At 48.5% G+C, this 18,893-nt stretch overlaps 1 protein-coding gene across 12 annotated transcripts in view; it reads right to left on the bottom strand.

The window, feature by feature from the left end:
• PAX2 (paired box 2) overlaps nt 1–18,893 on the bottom strand; it is a 91,943-nt gene that overhangs the window by 41,237 nt on the left and 31,813 nt on the right. For 7 of the 12 annotated variants that reach the window (XM_019636532.1, XM_019636529.1, XM_019636533.1 and 4 more), the window contains 3 exons: nt 7,355–7,440; nt 5,686–5,805; nt 50–118 (listed from right to left, as the gene is read on the bottom strand). In XM_019636532.1, the coding sequence (XP_019492077.1) occupies nt 50–118; nt 5,686–5,805; nt 7,355–7,440 (275 nt within the window). The remainder of the gene's footprint in view (nt 1–49; nt 119–5,685; nt 5,806–7,354; nt 7,441–18,893) is intronic. The other 5 variants (XM_019636538.1, XM_019636536.1, XM_019636539.1 and 2 more) reach the window with 1 other exon arrangement.

Here is an 18,893-nt window from a genome sequence, read left to right as displayed (position 1 = left end):
GCAGCTATTTCCCCTGACCCCCACACCATGTTCCCTCTGGCCCCCATACCTCTTAAAGTCCAGACCAGATGCAAACCTCCACCTCCTCTAATGTGGGCAGGATCAGTGTATACCTCGACTAGAGCAAATGAGAGACAGACAGACACTGAGAGATCCCGAAAGACAGGCACGTAGAAGACGGGGGCAAGACCCCAAGGTTGGGAGACCAGGCTCCTGTTCAAAGGGCGTGTGAGGGTTCTGAGTGGCAACTTCCACACAGCCTGAGGGTGTAAGGGCTCCCAGTCTCAGTCTCCCTCGCCTTGAGCCCCAGGCCACCTGTGGAGGCAGGTTCAGTACAGCCCATCCGTTTGCCAACAGAATGCAGGGTGATGCCTACAGGTCCCTTTGGGTGGAAGTCTATATACACACCTATGTCTCAGGACCATGGACCCTAACTCAGGCCTGGCTTGAGTTTGCCTTGCTCACGGGCACTGGGGGCATGCACCTGCTCACATCTGATCATTTCTTCAAGCATATACACTGCCTAGAAGACTGCATACCTGACCAATGCAAGGCGTTCCACATCCCCTTTCATCCAAAGATCTCAGAATGGTAGAAAACACACATATACACTCATTTTCATAAACCATGTAAAAAATTACTTATGTGTCCATAAACAAACATACATTTCCCAAGTAAAAAATAAACTTGCACATGGGAGTGGAAATGCACAGCAGTAGACAGAAGGATGCCTCCTTGTTATAGAAGAAGGGGACCTTATATTTATTTACATGCAACCAAAATGCTTATGGATGCTAAGGGACAGCATGTGGCCCGGCTGGATAACTGTAGAGCAAATGAGTAAGCAGAGATGAACAAAGGTCCTCCCAATCACGCATGGGAGGTTGCCATCTCTCCCCCACTGCCCTGGGCCCTCCAGGTTAGCTTATCCCAGCATCAGCTTCCTTTGGCTGCTCTACTTAAAAGGGGCCACCCCAAGATTAGGGAGCCTGTGCCCAAATAAGTTTCTTTCTGACAAAACTTCATTTCCCCTCAAAACATGAACTTGCCAATTAGGCCTTCCTCCTCAGACACACAGGGACCCATCTACCAAGACAGAGTTAGCTCAGCACCCTATATCCATAAGCTTGTGTAGTACTCTCCACAGTCCCCACGAAGTGAGTGCTATGACCATCTCCATTTTTCAGCGAAGACTGAGCTGATGAAGGTTAAGTGACTTGCTCAAGGCACTAGAGTTCGAACCCGGCTATGCCTGATTCCAGAGCCCACACCCTTCCCCACTGGGCCACGCTGCCCATCCATGCCATGCTCCAGGGACTGCCTGCTGGCCTCCAACCCGAATTCTTCTTCCTGGTGGAGGTCTGCAGCCTTCTCTTGCCTGAAACAAGGGCTCCTCGACAGAGTAGGTGCCATTCATTTCCACAGTCTCGTCCCCTTATCTGCTCCAAGTCTAACCTGAGCAATATACTTGGGGACTCCAGGAGAGAGACTAACTGAGGAAATAAACTGCTTCTTCCAGCTATGGCTCCATCCAAAGCAGAAGGGAGCCATTGAAGGCAGGACTCAGCCATTTGCAGCCTTGCAACCTGTCCTGCCTGCAAACGCACAACTGCACCAGTTTGGCACCACTCAACTGCACAACTCATTGTGCACCTAATTAATGGAATGCAAAATCACAGCCCCCTGCAATCTCACACATCAAAGGATGAGACCAACACACCTCCCTCCTGCAGATCAACAGACTCAGACCATATGACTTCATTTGGATTTTTGGACAAGTTATGTAATTGCTCTGTGTACCAATACCACCAATGGGCAGCAGTGACTTGGGCCATGGCCGAAAGCAACTTGGGTGAAGCCAAAGGACTTCGGTTTTTCAGCTTGAAAAAAAAAATACAAGCGTCTCTAGCCTCCAGCCACATAAGCCAGGGCAAGCAACATGTAGGAAAACAGTGCCCCTTCAAAGGAACCAAATACACCCACCCATAATTGTAGCCAAAAAGACATAAAGCTTTTAGCAGGGTACTGAACAGGGGTCTACCCTCTCAGACTGCCTTCCGGGTGCTTCGTGACATAACCTCCCCATTTATCCCTGGTCTGTCTACCTGTCTCATTCTGGAAGCTCCTGGACTCCTGGGAGTTGGGGGTCAAAGCTCCTTGACTAGCACATTTCTCAGAGGAATGTCTGGGGATTTTTCCATCCTTCCAAAGGCCAAGGCATGAGAAGGCCTCTCAAGCAGGCTCACAGTCACTGTCAGTTTCCTTTCTCCCCAGAGTCACAGCTGATCAGCCCTTTACTAATATCCCCACAGATATGATTGCTGCAGATACTAATAACACTGTCCATATTCCGAGTGCCAGTGCCAATAACACTCTGGGTATTATCACTGTGAACACCAATAACTACTGCTGAGATTGTCTCCAACAACGCCAGCACACGCTGCAGTGATTGTCCTCGCTAATGCCCACCACCATGACATTGTTAGAGCTGAAGAATAGGCCGAACAGTACCCAAAGGCAGGAGCGGGAGTGGCTTCCTTGGGGACAGGGAGGCTTACAGCTTGCCCTTGGGGTATGACACTTCTAGGCAGATGCCACAGTACATGGGGCCAAAGGAAAGCCAGCCAGGCAGGGCATCGGGGTTCTCCTGGGGGAGATGTGCCCCTCTATTCCCTCGAGGTCTAGTCCCTGGACACATATGCCTGTTCCCATCCCAGTACCCCTCAGCATCCCAAGCCAGTTTTCTCTTCTGCCTGCAGTGCTGGCCCAGTGGCTAAAGGACACACCTGGGTGTCTGTGCAGCCTATGCCCGAGGCTGCCTCCTGCGACTGGCCTGCCAGCTGCTGTGCTACCTTGGCCTGACTGCAGAGTTGGGCTACATCATCTTGACACATAATTATCTCCCCTATTCTTAATCATCTGAGCTGCTCCCTAATGCAAACTGGGCCTGGCTGCTTGGAGGCACCCAGAGTGGGGGATGGGGAGGATGGGTTGTGAAAAGTCTGCCTTTGCTCTTGCCTTTCGTTTCCTCTCCCTTCCCACCTGGGCCTAATGGGCCAAGTGCATGTGGTGTGGGTATGAGGGGTCAGAGAGAACAGGCCTCCCTCACAGGCTCTGGCCTCTACTAGACAGCGCCACCTGGTCTCTGGTTGGTCAATAGGAGGGGAGTGCAAGGCAAGAGAACCTTCCCACCTCCAAAAATGAACTAAGGCCGCTGATCCTTCATGCTACCTGGCTAGGCCCAGGAAGTAAGTATTTAAGCAGTAAGAGGAAACTTAAGAGGCCCCCACTGTCCCTCACGTAGAAGACTTCAACTGCTTCCTGAGACATCTCCTCACGGCCATCATTGTCACCTGCTAGCGGATGATCTTTCCAAACCCAGCCCTGTCCTTCTCCCTTCCTGCTCATTTTCAATGGCTACTCATGCCTGCAGAAAACAGTCCAAATTCTTTACATGGTCTGGTCTTGACCTGATCTCCTGTGACCCAAACCCATCTACTTAGCCTGACTTCCCACGACCTCCCCTCCTGCCCTTTCATCCCAGCCAAAGTGACCCTGCATTTTCTCACCACAGTACCTTCTGGCCATCAGGCTGGGGCTATCAGCTAGAACTTCACACCACTATTGTTTTTGAACATGCCCCTCATGCATCCCTCAGGCCCCTCCTCACAGAGCAGCACTTCCTGGGGTTTCTTCCCGCCCATAAGCTCTCATGGTCCACAGCCCAGACCTCCACCACAACACAGGTATCCGATGGGCCTTTCCACTCTCTGGACTCACATGTTTTATACACCCCACTAGAGTGTAAGCTCCTTAAGGACAAGAATCATATCTTGTTCTGCTTTGGGATCCAATAGCACCAAGTCTTTTTTGAGACTGACGTCTAGGAACGGTTCACTGAATTGAATTGACTTGAAACAATGAATGTGGTCAATTGCTCGGAGAGGAAAGCACTCTGTTCTGGGCCAGTTGGGCCCAACCTGGGGTGGCCACAGCCTCATGTCAGTGTCTCCCCACGCCCAGCCTCCTATCATGGCACACAGTAGCACAGGAAGCAGAGGGCACTCTTGTCCTTAACCTCAGACCAATAGGGGAAGGTAGAAAGGGGGTCCTGTGGCCTCCCTTGGCCCCCTGGATGTCTCCCACTCTAAAAAATGCAGGGGCTGGTAGTTAAAGGAGAAACCCTTAGGATTTGAGGCCGAGTCTTCCAAACCACTCAGGGTGACAGGAAGCTTGGCTAAGGCCTGAGTATGGGAACCCCCCAGGGAGAATTGGGACTTAGGGTCTTTCAATCAGCCTCCCCCTGCCCATCAGGGGCTGCCGCCAAAATAACCACAATGAAATTTAGTGAGTGGCAAAGGCCGTGGCAGCCAAATGGGTTTGGATATTTTGGAAGAAGGAGAAATAGAGCCAGACAAGCTGTTTCCCTGTGAAACGAGGCCATTAGGGCTTCTGGAAGGAGGCCAGCACCAGGTCATCACTGTCCTGCCAGGCCCAGGCCTCTCCTACACTCTGTCCCTTCCGCTGGAGGCCAGGGCTTTCACACTCTCTTTTCCCTCAGCTTGGGCCCAGGGAATCTCAGCTTTGACCCTTTTCTCTGTTCCTTACCCTCTAAAGCTGCTCCAATCAAGGGCTTATCTAGGCTTGGGATGATCATATAATTTATTATCTAAACAGGACATTTTTGAGAGAAAAGGGAGCTGCTGATCGGCCAAGGTGCAGAGACAAAAGGCATAAATTGGGACCGTCTGGGCTAATGGGATATATGGTCACTCCCTTTATGCTTATCTTTAGAGGATTCTATTTCATAGTATATACCCTTAAAGTCATACACCCTTCCTAAACTAGGCAATTCCTGCTTCCCCAGCAGAGACCATGAGATTGGGGCAAGAAGCAGGCTCCAGGCACTGGTGTCTCTGTTGGTCTGGGCCTGCCAGCCCTATGCCCTGGCCTCATGCATCAGAAGAGAACCAGATGGTCACCAAGGGACCTCTAATGTCACACATTTGAAAAACACCTTCTCCCAAGCTCATCACCACCACTCTCTCCTCTTACTTCCTTTCCCCTTTCCTCCCCGGCTCACTCCCTCTCTCTTTACCTCCCTGCCTAACAGCTGGCTGCACATCAAGGTATTACACGAAATAAGGGGAGGCCAGATAGGAGCCTGAGTGGTGTCTCCTCCCATGGGGGAGCACGGAGAGGGGCCCATGTCCAGTTCCCTGAGTGGTTTTAATGGGGCCAGTGTCCACGTGTCACAGAGAAAGGACACCAGGGTCAGCTGCATGTGACATCACTCCCCTTATTTCCTGATGGGTTGGGATCAGGTAAGGACGAGGCAGGTTGGCCTTTCATCCTCAGGTCAGAGACCAGATGTCCCCCAACCTCCAAAACCTTCCCAAGGTACATGGTTCATGCTTCTCTTCCTGGCATCCCACAGGGATATTGGGGGTGAGTCCCAGTGGAAGGTAAGGCGGTCGGGGCTAACTGAGCAGATGGTGAAGCTGATGGCCCCACCAGCAGCCTGCCTCCCTCTCTCCAGGAGCCAGCAGGGCAGTGGGGGGACCTGGGCTTTGCAACTAAAACTGATCTCATAGCAGAGCAGCTGCGAGGCCAGGCCGAAACCGGAGCTCTGAGTCCAAGGACAAAGCATGCACAGGGAAGCCAAGCGTCTTCCCTCCTCCCTACCTTCATCACGTTTCCTCTTCTCGCCATTGGAGCGAGGGATCCCCAATATCCCGTTGATGGAGTAGGATCCCACTGGATCATTGGAGGCGCTGGAAACAGGCGGGGAGGCCGTACTGGGAACTGGATGAGAGTAGGGAGGAAACGCATTCAGGACAGCAGTTGTGATTGCAGGCCAAAGCCCCAAGGCTGGGGGCAGAGACAAGCAGAGGAAGTAAGGAGGGATGGGGAGCTCTTATTCCTCTTCCTCCTCTGAGGTCTAAGGGAGAAGACATTGCTACATACAAAGTGGGCTATTCACGTCTGTCCTGCCCTGGGCTGAGTGGTGACCAGTCAACCCCAGGCCTTCTTGGAAGGCCTATAGATTTCACTGGAGCCCCTGAAGGTGGATGGAAACACCAAAGCTGACTCAATCTAGAAAGTGACTCAGCAGTCCTGTAGCAACTACAGCTCCTAGGACGCCTCCTTGCACAGCTCGTCTAATCCCTCGGGCCGAAAAAAATCCTTCTAAACAAACCCCTGCTCACTATTTCTCAGTCTCTTGGGCTGAGTCTTAACCAGTCCTGATTTAGAGTCTGTTGGCTTCTAAGATCTGTCTCTGAATCTCTGGGAGACACAAGAATGGTCCTGATATTCCCCAGGAGTGCATAGCTCCTCTTTCCCAGTTGCTTCTGGTCTTGAAATCACTTGAGAAGTTCCTAATTTCCCCCTCAAGGCACAGACTAGTGAACACATTCACTCCGTAATGATCTACTCAGGTACAGCCCGGCCCAGTCCTCCTTCCCAGCACGCACTGTAACACAGGCCTAGTAAACAACAGACCCTGCCAAGTCCAGGAGGGTTGGGAATGGCAATTCTACTTCCTGCTGGTCAAACGAGAAGGGGACAGCTGCCAAGAGGGGCAGCAGGAAAAGTCTGACCACATCCCAGGCCCTTAAGCCCTAGTACCAAACATCCTTGGGCCAAAGGGAAGACTATGTGTGGGGGAGCAGGTGGAGGAACGTTCGCAGGTATTCTGGGAGGCCTGGGTCATGTCTCTGGAAGGCCATGAGCAAGGATAAATAAGGAAGTTGGAGAGAGGCTGAAAGTTACCAAGTGGATGAGAAAGAGACAAAAAGATCAAGAGAGACAGGCCAAGAAGAAAGAGGCCGTGAAGAGGGAGGGAAAGAGACAGAGGAACAGACCCAGAGTCATACATACATAGAGGAGAAAAGAGAAAGGGAAAGGCAGAGAGAGGAGAGAAGAGAAGAGAAGAAGGGAAACGAGGGGAGAAGAGAGAATGATAATTTAAAAAATTTTTTTAAATGGAGTAAGAAAGTAGATATGAAATAAAGAGGGCTAGGTAGGGAGACAGGATCAGATAAAAACAAAAGATAGAGAAGAGAGAGAAGGGAAGGAGAAGAAAAGCTAAAGGGTAAATATTGATGGGAGATGGAGGGAGGGAGGGAGAGAGGGAGAGGGAGAGAAGGAGAAAGGGAGAGAGGGAGAGAGGGAAGGAGAGAGAGGGAGGGAGAGAGAGAGAGATCCTAGTGAGCTAGTCTCTCTCAAGGAGACCCCTGAGCCTCTAGGAGCTCAGAGAGAACACAAATTGGGAAAAACTTCATGGGGGTGAGGCTACATATCTGGTTCTCCCAGGTGGGATCCCACTTCCCCCTTTCCTGAGCCCTCTTACCAATGGTGTGGCCAGGGGCAGTCACTCCGGTCCCAGCCCCATCAGGTGTTGGGTGAAAAGGCTGCTGAACTTTGGTCCGGATGATCCTGCAACAGCATCACAACAGCATCACACATCACATGTCCCCTCCTGCCCCACCAACTCCAGCCCAGGCCAGCCGAGTTCTCCCCAGCCCCTCAGCAACTTCCTCATCCAAATGTTCCCTGTACCCCTGCCCTCACTGACTGCTTCAAGTTACTAGCTTTCCCTCCTGTTTGCTCTGCAGATCAAACCTAGTGCAGCTCTGGGCAGAGGCCGTCTGCATTCTGTCCTGCCGTGTGCATCATCCGAATTGCAGTTTGATTTTTTTAAATTAGTTTCCGGTGTTCAATTAACATGATACACCACATTAACAAAATGAAAAATAAAAAATCATATGGTCATATCAATCAGATATAGAAAAAGCATTTGACAAAATCCAGCAGCCATTTATGATAAAAACTCTTAGCAAAGTGGTGATAGAGGGATCAAATCTCAATATAATAAAGGCCATATATGATAAACCCACAGCTAACATCATACTCAATGGGGAAAAAACTAAAAGCTTTCCCCTTAAGATCAGGAACAAAACAAGGATGCCCACTTTCACCACTTTCATTCAACATAGTTCTGGAAGTTCTAACCACAGCAATCAGACAAGAAAAAGAAATAAAAGGCATCCAAACTGGAAAGGAGGAAGAAAAATTGTCATTATATGCAGATGACATGATACTATATAGAGAAAACCCCAAAGACTCCACCAAAAAACTATTAGAACTGATCAATGAATTTAGTAAAGTAGCAGGATACAAAATTAATATTCAGAAATCAGTTGCATTTGTACACGCCAATAACAGACTATCAGAAAGAGAAGTTAAGAACACAATCCCATTTACAATTGCTTCAAAAGCAGCTTGATTTTTGATAGCAAGGATTGGGGCAGCAGAGTGAAGGGAGCACAAGATCCTTCCCCTTTCTAGGGGTGGGGACTGCCCTGGTGGCTTGCTGTCCACCCCTTCTCCTCAACCACACATAAATCTCTTCGTGGGAACAAGACTCCCTGGGTCTAGAGATCATTTTGGTGCTGCTTTTCTATTGGGACTATATCACACACCTCCAGAGTCAAGGGAGCGGGCGAGATTTCCCTATTTCCTAAGCTAAGGAGAAGTAGCCAGGGAGGGCTGGGTTACAGGTGATCCTTTTGTCCCTAGGATTCCAACACAGCAAGACATGGTGCCTTTGCCAGATGTCAGGCCCTGAGCAACTTCTTGAGTCTACTACGCACTGCTTTCAAACAAGTCAAAGCCCGACCTTTGTCCAGCTCACTGGCGCAAGAGCCTCTTTTTCTAAGGTCCTACCTGAATCACAGCTTCTTTACCAGCCTAGTTGAAAAGCCTAGTGTGTCCCCCACTATGCACTAGGGTGAGGGGAGTCAAACATCCCAGGGTTGAGTATGAGCTGGCTTGCCAGTGATCCAAAGAAACCAAGGCTCATTGATACAAAAGATCCACTCAGGGGCCAGGACCAGGCAACACTCCCCTCCACCCACTGTACAAGTTAGATGTCCTTAGAAGTAATTTTTTTCCAACAGCATTGCTCCTCCCTGCAGAGAGGTGTGTGAGCCAAGCTCAACTCAACCAGCAGTTGAGTCACAAGCCATGAGACTTTGCTCTAACCAGCTTTTACTGAGCACTGTCAGGCAACAGAAATAAGGCCCCTGCCTCACACTGCTGGAAATAAAGCTGGGGAGGGAAGACACATACTCAGAGAAAGCTAAGTAACCCCAAGGGGACCAGGCCATGACTGTCAGAAGAAGGCAAAGGAGGAATCATTCGCCTTGCAGGTAAGGAAATTGGGAGAGAAGTCACTGAGGAAGAGGAAGTTGATATAGCTCTTCAAAGCAGAGTAAAACTGAACATATAGATACACATAGGAGCCAGAGGCATGGAGGATGGTGGACAGGGCACTGGGATATGTGGCAGGGTCCCTGAGTCCTGCTTCTGACTCTGCCATTAAGCGGCCACATAGCTTTGGGCTCATCATTCTCCTTCTCTGGGCCTCGGTTTCTTCAGTTGTAACGTAAAGAGGTCAGATTACAGAATCTCTTAAGATCTTTTTCCCCAGTAAATAATATGATTCTAAGAAGGACAAAGAAGTGGAGGCAGGGCATTCTAAACAAGTACTGGAGGAAGGTAGAAGCAAAGGATGGAAGCTGAACAGACATGATGCTTTAGGGGCTCATGCCCAGACCAGTCAGCTAAAACAGGAGAGGTACGTAGGAAGTGAGAGGAAAGAAGCCTGCAAACTTGAAAGCGATGATGATAATCGTGACTTTTTTCATTTATTGAGCATCTATTATGTGCCAAATTATATGCAGTTTATACAGCTTACATATATGACTGTTGATTTTCACAGCCACCTCCAAAGTAGATACTATTATCCTCATTTTGCAAATTGAAAACTGAAGTTGACAGAGGTTAAGTGGCTTACTTGAGATTATACTGCAAGTTAGGGCAGATTTAGTATTCAATCTCTAAAATGTGTGCTTTTTGTTATTTTGTCACACTTCCCCCAACATATGAGGACCAGGCTTAGAGGGTCTCAAGCCACGAGCAATTTCTAACCTAGAGGGGACATGTACAAACTGATTCTGGTAAACCAATACACATAGGCACAAGGCAATAACAGGGTTGGTCTCAGGAAAGAAAGGAAAGAATTAGCAAGACATTGTGAAAGCAGAATGACCAGGTTTTTTTGGCAACTAACTTGAGTCAACCGTGGCTCTAAAACCCCAAATCTGTGTAACCAGCAAGCTGGTGGTTGGTACCACCATCAGGAAGAGGGATGCAGGGAGGTGACTGGTTTTGGAGGGAGGAGACTGGTTTTGGAGGGAGGTGACTGGTTTTGGAGGGAGGAGACTGGTTTTGGAGGGAGGTGACTGGTTTTGGAGGGAGGTGGCAGTGTTGGTCCTAGATATGCAGCATTTGAGGTTGTAGAGGAGTGCTCAGGTGGACATGCACCAGCTGGCACAGCAGGTACGGATTTAGGGGACTGTCAAGGAAAGGAGTGTTGAAAAGTTCAAGAGGCCTGGGGTGTGGGTATCAGAGGACACCCACTTTCAGAGACTGGGGAGAAGAGCCTGACCTTGTAGCGGGGTCAGAACTGGTCACACAGGAAACGGCAGAACCAGGAGCAGGCACTTCCACCTAACTCAACAGAGAGCAATGTTCCCAGAAGGAGAACATAATCCACAGAGTCGACAGCGACGTAAGTATTGAAGGAAATTGGGAATAAAATATGCTTCCTTGGGGAGAGCAGTATCCACAAAGGGAAGGAGCCAGACGTAAAAAGGTAAGGAAATAATACATAGGAGGAAAGAGAGGCAGTAAAAGTTAGACGAGTGTCTTTAGAAGTTTGTAAAAAAGGAAAAAAGAGAAAAGTTTGGAAGCCAGGGGAGGGAACTGGCAGCTGAGTGGATGGAAAGCTTTTTAAGGTAGAAGACCTGGATGAGATTGTAGGCTGAGGAGGAAGAAGCAGTGAAGGGGTAGTTTCCTGAGAGAATGTGGGTGACTGTGAGCGCAAGGGGAAACGAAGAGAGGATGGGATGGAGGCCACACGGAGGAGTTGGGGGGAGGTGGCCAAATGCTTTGAAAAGGAGATTTTATGGCTTTTTTCTCTCAGCAGAGCAGAAGTCAAGGTAATCTCCCAAGCGCTGGGGAGGGGCAGAGGTTTGGAGCATAGTCACAATAGAGAAGTGTGGCCAGTAGCTAAGGATGGTGCAGACGGGTCTACAGGAAAAGTCTAGAAGGAGGCTGAGCAGTTCAGAGCAGCTGCTCCTCATTCATTGCAACCAAAGCTTCTGGGATCTCACTGACAGGCGGGTGGCTCTGGCTTGAGGGCTGGTGGGCTCTGGATTAAGGAAGCCCCAGAGCTGGGGCTGGGTGAGACAGATAACTGGATGGCCTTGTGGAGTTTCGGTCTTTGTTACCCAGAGCCTTTGACCCTTAGGGCACCAGTGCAGATTTAGCTGAGGCAGCCAGTGATGGAAAATCACTACTCCCTGACAGCGGCTTGGTGGTGCCTAGGAGAGGAGCTGGGCAGGGTGCCTGCGGCGAGTTACAAATGCTCTTGGTGTCCATCCATGCCCCCCGGGCGGCGGGCACTTGCCAGTCCCCAGAGCTGATCTCAGGGAATTTAAGAACTGAGACTGTGGAAACCTGATGGTCATCCATTGCCTTCCTGCACCCTGTATACGGAAAGACTGTCCTGTCAGGGTGCCTGCTCCTGGCTCCTCTTTCCAGCATACTTTCTTCCACAGGGATGTTCTTTGCTCCCCAACTTTCCTGGGAACCTCCAGAGCTTTGCTGGGCCCAGCATGGGGACTTCAGGTACTTAACATCTCCCACACTGACAAGGGTGTGGCTAAAGCCAAGGGAAAAGGGCTCAGTCTGAGTCCCAGCTCTGTTCCTTATTACCTGTGAAACCTTGGCAGTTCCTTATTCCCTCATCTGTACAAAAAGATAATACTACTACTTACTTCCTGGGACTGTTGCGAGGATCAAATAGAATAATCCATGTAAAATGATTAGTATGACTCTTGGCTCAATAAATGCTAGCTATAATAATAACAACTAGTAGTCATATTATTCCTATGGGCGACCCCTAGGCCTGGCTGCTTTCTATGTAGGGGCTAAGCCAGGCACAGCCAGGAGGCCTGTCATCCCAACATGCCCTAACCTGGTCATGCAGCTGCTATGGAAACCCTGGGACAAGCACTGAGAAAACAAGACACAGCAGCAGCAGGTGTCACAGCCTAACCCCAAAAGAGATTGCATCAGAGAAGACAGACTGGGGGTCCCCTTCCCGAGGGCACTGGGAAGAATCTGTAGACAGTATGAGGACCCAAGAGATGCCAGGGGGTGTGGCAGAGCATTAGAGTAAAGGATGACAAGGCAGGTGGAGTCACTCCCTCGTTGGTTCAATTCCCTGGAGGCCTTCACCTCCCACCAAGCTGGAGAAGAAAACAGTCTTGTGGCTCTGTGAGTTAGAACGAGAGCATGTAATGAGTCTCCTAGTAATAGTTTGTTAAAGTCATGAAGAAACAGAATCCCTCAACATTCTAAGAAAGCACTGGGGACGTTCTTACTTGTCTGGTTCTACACCTTCTCCCTCCTCTTCCTTTTCTCTTTCCGTCCTCTGTGTTTCATTCTCTGCCTTTCCCTGCCTCTCTCTCTCTGTCTCCCCTCTTTGTCTGTCTGTCTGTCTGTCTCTTTGCACCCTGAAGTCCCACTGTGGCTGTGTGAGTTTATTGATTCCTGGGAGCTGGGGAAAAGCGGGAGGCAGGGCTGGGGTGCAGGCTCAGGGATGGAAATAGAAGGCTATAAATTATTTGTGACAGGAAAGCAATAGTGGCAGAGTGCTGAGCACAAGTCCTGTGTCACTATTAGATTCCTTTTAGCCTGATGACACTGTAAAAAAGGTTAAGTGTCTGCTGGAATCGTACACCTGGGGGGCCGGGGCAGCCTGGGAGCAGAACAAGCCACTGAGAGCAGGTATATCAATTCTCCAGGCCAATAATATTCCTCTCATTGATCGCCACGCAAAGTTCAAAAATCTCATTACAGCCAGGCAGACCGGGAACTTTTTACAAATCAATAGAATGATATAATGTATGTATACTTAGTACAAATGTATCTATTCATCTATCCATCCATCCACGGTCCGCCTCAGGGTTTCCAAGTTAACCTACCCATCATATTATGTTATGTTATGTATGATATTATATTGCATTATATTATATGATAATAAATGATGTGCAAAAACTCCCCCTGAAGTGGAGACAAGAGGTCCTGTTAGCATTGAGGTGACCTCAGACCACTCACCTTGGAGGGACCCTGTTAGGTGGCAGCATTTCCAGGACTAGGCTGGTCAGGATTTCTAGGAGCAATGTTTCCTTAGTGGAGGCTCTAGTAATAAAGACTATTGTCTACTAAATATTTACTAGGAGCTAGGCAATGTTCTAAGTGCTTCAAACAGTTTACTTAATCCTCACAACAACCCATCTTACAGAGAAGGCATATTATAACTTGCCCAAGGTCACCCATTTAATAAATGGCAAATCTGAGGTTTGAATTCAGGCAGACTAACTCCAGAGCCCATACCCTTAACCACTAAGCTATACTCCCTCCAGGGAAGAGATCCCCCAAAGCCCCAAATCCAAACTCCTGGATTCTAGTTCTCTTGTTCTGTTGTGTTCTAAGAAACAGAGGATAAAAGGCTCCCTGAGCTTTCAGTGTTCCCCCTCTATAAAATGGGAATAATAACGCGTGCTAGAACCAGCTGCTAACAATGTGACATATACATGGGATCTCCAAGCATGTCCCCATGAAATCCTGTCCAGCTGCCTGGAACAGACTGCTTTCTCCGCTTTGGAATTACTTCCTAGTGGAATGGCAGGCTGGCCCCAGGCCTGGTCATGTCACTGGGGCGAGATGTCAGTATCCACATACATTGTGTCATATACATGTGTAAATCAGTTTCCATTGTCTTGGGGTAGACTGCCCACTTTAGGGCTTTTGCAGAAAATATTTAGTCTCTGGCAGAGGGAAAGTCTCTCCTGATTTGGTTAATAGAAGGAACTCCGAGGATGGAGAATGTTTCTGACTAGCTGGCCCCACTGCCCACTGAGACAGGTGAGTGGCAGCAGGGGGGCCTCTGCCAGTGACTTCAGACCGCCTGGGTATTACTATAGGCTGGACCATTCCAAAGGACAAAATGATATTTGCTTCAGCCAAGGATGTGTTGCCCAAACGAATGCAGGTAATTGTTTCAACCTCAGGTCTTTCGGAGCTGCCAGCATCAGGCACGTGTCCCTGGCTCAGCCCCGAGGCAAGTCAGAGGCAACACAAACATCTGGAGACTTTTCACGGCAGAACCTCAAGCGAGGTCTCATAGATCATCCGGGAAAATTTCACCTCTCCCAAAAATGGCTCCTACCTCTCCCACTCCTGAGAACTCTAAGGAACAGAATCTCCCGCTCTGTACATCCCAGGAACTGAAAAGCTGAAATTTACTACCTCCTCCCCACAGAAGAAACAGCATCCACCCTGCCCTCCCCGCTGACAGCCCGGAAGGGCTGCACATAAACTCCGTTTCCTCAGGCTCTGGCTTAGCAGTTTGTGCAGAGTTTAGAGTTGTTTGCCCAAACCCACTCACATGCCCTGCAGGCTTCAGTTGGGACAACTGACCATATATGTCAGGCAGGGTTCTGTGCATGAGAATGGCCACTGATGGGCAGGGGGGAGCTCTGGACAGGACCTTCCCTTCTGACTATAGCAGGGTGTAGCTGGTATACATAGGTTCCAAGGTTGCAAGGTTCCCCCCCAAATGTGTCAAGAGCTTCTGCCTCTTGTTGCTTCTCAGAAGTCGTAAGTTAGCTCCAAGAGATGAGAGTCCTACTAAAAGGCTTGCAGACCGATTTCCTCAAACTACTGTGCTTGACCCACCTTCATTAGCATCCCCTGGGGTGTGTGCTAAAATGCAAATCCCGGGGCCCACTTCAGGCCACCTGATTAGAATTTCTGATGGTGGTCTCGCTCAGGGATCTGTATTGAAGCAAATTCTCCAGATTATTCTTAAACTCTCTAATATTTGAGAAGACTAGCTTCAGCCAGGGGGTGAGGAAACCAGTCTGGTGGCTATACAGGAGAGCCTTGAGAGAGGTGGGAGCAAGTCTTAGTTGAGTTAAGAAGTTTTCTTACTTATACTGTCGTCATTTGCTAATCCTGACTCCAACTGACACAGTAACCAAAATTTAAGAAGGTATCAGTCCCTCTGTGCAAACTAAACTATAGGTTAAAAATAAAAATAATTTCAGACTCGTTTTTGGTACATTCCAGATTGAGAGATTCCCAGTGGATTTTTTTAGATACCAGGCATATTTTCTGCATCGACGTAGCCTTCTAAGACTGGCACTGAGGGCGATAATCCTTCTACCACGTGTCCCCAGGAGCCCAGGCCAGATACAATTTACTGGGCTAGATGGGCCATGGGGCTGGCCCAAGGGGGCAATAGTGATGGTTTAGATGATGAATGGTAAGCATATGGATTGATTTAACTTCAAGATAGGCATAGGTTTAAAAATTAAGGGGCAATGTGCTTAACTAACCATTTGGAAACCAGTCTGCTATGCATGCCAAGCCCAGAGCGTGACCGGACTAGCTCTTCTCACCACCGCCCCTGCCCTCCTCTATGAGGACTTCCGGTATAGAGGTGGGTCCCACAGCTGTGCACCCCACAGTTCTGCCTGGGAGGCTTCAGGGGCTAGGAGACTGCCTGATATGATCATAAAAGGGGTGCTGTTGTAGACTCATTGCTGGGACCAAGTCCTCTGTTTCCATGGTCCCTGTCCCTCCACAGGCACACCCACCTCCCTCAGCAAGCAGAAGGAAGCCTGAGGAAGTGCACCTTAGCAGCAGCAGACGTGGGATTGCCTGGCCTCCCGGCCTCCTTCCCTAGTTACTCCAGAATTCAAATACAACCCATGAATTCTCTCAGTCTCCTCCTAAAAGAATGTGATGTGGGGCCGGCCGAGTGGCGCGATGGTTAAGAACTCGCTTGGGATGCCAGAGGGCCCCGGTTCGGATCCCACATATGAGGGCCAGTGACACTGCCCTCCACAGCTAAGATGCTGAACAACAGCTCAACCTGGAGCTGGGCTGCCATGAGTCGCCGGCGACGGCTGGGCTGCAGTCCCTGTGGCAGTGGATTGCCATGGGCTACCGTGTGTGGCCAGCAGCCAGCGTGAGCGGCCAGCAGCCGCAGTGAGCGGCCGTCCAGAAGCCGGCGACTGATCTGCCTCGCCAGAGAAGAGCGCAATGATGGTGCCAACTTGGGCCAGTGAAGCAACGTCCTCCACAACTAGATTGAAGAACAAAACGACAGCAACTTGTCTGTTCCCCTTTCCCCAATTCCCCAGCACTGTTCCCATCCCCCCAATTCCCCAATAAAAAAAAAAAAAAAAGAATGTGATGTGGCTAAACCCTATAATTGCTTCCTATTTATTACCTACAGGATAAATTCAAAATTCCTCAGCCTGGCCTTCAAAATCCTTCCCAGTCTGGCTCTACCATGGCTTTCCAATCTGTTTCTCTCTGTCCCCCTCTTCCCCCTGGGGTCTAGCACAGAGCTGAAGCCTTGTTTTCTTTCTTACTCAATTCACATTGAATCTTCCCCTAGACTGTGAGCTCTATAAGAGCAGAAGTCATGCTTACTTTTCTCACCGTTGTATTTCTAGCACCTAGCAACAGTGCCTGGAATAATGTAAATATTTAAAAACTATTTGTTGAATAACAAATGAATGTTATTATCATTAATAATAACAGTAACATAATCTTAAGGGATATAGTGAGCTAATACATGTTCATTATGTACCAGGCACTGTGCTAAGCACTTTACATGGATCATTTATTTCTCACAGCTTCTTATAAAGATTATCTCTATCTCATAGATGTGGAAGTTGAGGCTCAGAGAGGTTAAGTAACTTGCCCAAGGTTACACAGCTGTTAAGTAGCAAAGCTAGGATTTAAGCCTGGGAGCCTAACTCCAGAACCCATGCTGCTAACCACTGGGTTAGAATAAGTCAATCATATCAAGAACAGATGGTAGAATCCATGAGAGGCTGGGCCTGAATAGAAGAGCTGCATATAATTAATAGGAAAAGGAACAACTACCGTTTATTTCATATTCACTATATGACAGGCATTGTAACAAATGCATTTTCTCATTCAAAGCCTAACTACAATTCTATCAAATAGGCATGTTCTCTATTATACCAAGGAGACAACAGAGAGACTAAGCAACTTGCCCAGGATCACACATTTAATAGCACTGGAGCCAGACTCTGGTCCAGGCCTGTGACTCCAGTATCTGTAGGCTGAACCATATTACCTCTTCTGGAAATTTCTATGTTAGCAGTTCTTTGTGTTTATTACCTATTTGAGCACGAACAAGTTTTCCCTTCAGTCTCTTCACATCCATGGTCTGGACAACTGAGCAAATGTATATGTAGACAATTAACAGAGATTACATGAAGCCCAGATTCTAAAGATGCTTACCCTCTCGAGACCCTGCATGTGCCAGAGTTGTATTTGATAAGTATCATGTCTGTGTTACAAATGAACCACAATTTTAGGTTAAGTGGCTATGGTTGCAGTGTATTTTATATGCACTGGTCAGTTTTGGGTGCAGAAATTCCAAATTCTCTGTATCTATCTTATCTATCTACCTATCTAGTTTTCACATCATGTACATGATTATATAAAGATACTGCATATAGATGTGTTTCTCAGTTTCTGTGTTTCTAGAAATTATTTCTATGATTAGTGTATCTTTATATTCATGTCTGTTCTAATGCATTGATCCAAGATTTATTATACTGGATATATGTAGCAAAACCTACTTCATGAATTTCTGCCCAGTTATGCCTATTTCTGTCAAATATGTAAGCCACAGTCATACCTGACTCCACACTCACCACTGTTCCCTTCCCAGGGTGTTTGAGACGGTCATATCACAATCGTGTTTTTGTATCGGTCCATGCACCAGTATTGATGTGCATAAATGTGCATTTGTATACCTGTGTATCTTTCTGTCTATGGCCAGGATGGGGTGGGGGTAGGGCAATGTGGAAATGAGAGAATTATTAAATGCCAAGTAGATGTGCAATAAATTCCATTGATTTTATAAACTCCAACTTGTCTTCAGTCTCCTTCCATTCTTTATCCTGGGGGCATTGCAACAAAAACCTATTTTAAATACCTTTACTTCCTCCCTCCCCCTCCCCAAAAAAGTGTCAATATTTTATTTGGATTTTTAACTTCGCTCCATAACAGTTGTTTGACCTCCTGACTCGTGCGAGTCACATAAATTCTGGGACTTTATTCAGGAGCCATGTTCCTGCTATTGAATAAGCAATTTGGGAGGGTGAATTAATGACTTGTGCTGTTGCTGGAAAGTCCCTGAAGAAATATTAAAATTGCTTGCAGACTGAATCGATACTCAGTGAACACCCAGCAAGAGGGCTTCAGCTCTGGAATGACCACGGAAGGCAGGGCTTGGTGGAGGAAGGGGAATTCCTGCACCCAGCTTGGCAAGCCCCTCCTAGCCTACCCCCACCTTTCCCTCCATCCCTGGAGCGCTGTCATTTTCAGTAACAGCAAAGTCTGATTAAACCCCAACCAGGACAGAGCTGATTTGTCCTGTCTCAGGAAGCAGGCTCAGGGGACAGTTTATTCTCTTACTAGCAATGAGAGCCCAGAGGCCATATTGGAGGTGATGATCTGGACACATCCACCTGATGAAGAAACAGGATGGCATTGCTTTCTGGCAGGCTGCCCTGTGCTTGGGGATCAGGAGAGCACTGGCTTTGGAAAGGCTGGGGCTGTGACCACTTTCCGCTGGGTACACAGAAGGGCTAGGCATTGCATTGCTGGCTCCATCTGTGTGTGTGTGTGTGTGTGTG

The sequence above is a fragment of the Hipposideros armiger genome, unplaced genomic scaffold, assembly GCF_001890085.2.
Source record: "Hipposideros armiger isolate ML-2016 unplaced genomic scaffold, ASM189008v1 scaffold_28, whole genome shotgun sequence".
NCBI classification, from domain to species: domain Eukaryota; kingdom Metazoa; phylum Chordata; class Mammalia; order Chiroptera; family Hipposideridae; genus Hipposideros; species Hipposideros armiger.
Note: the sequence above shows the minus strand (reverse complement) of the source record. Positions and strands in the feature narration are given on the sequence as shown.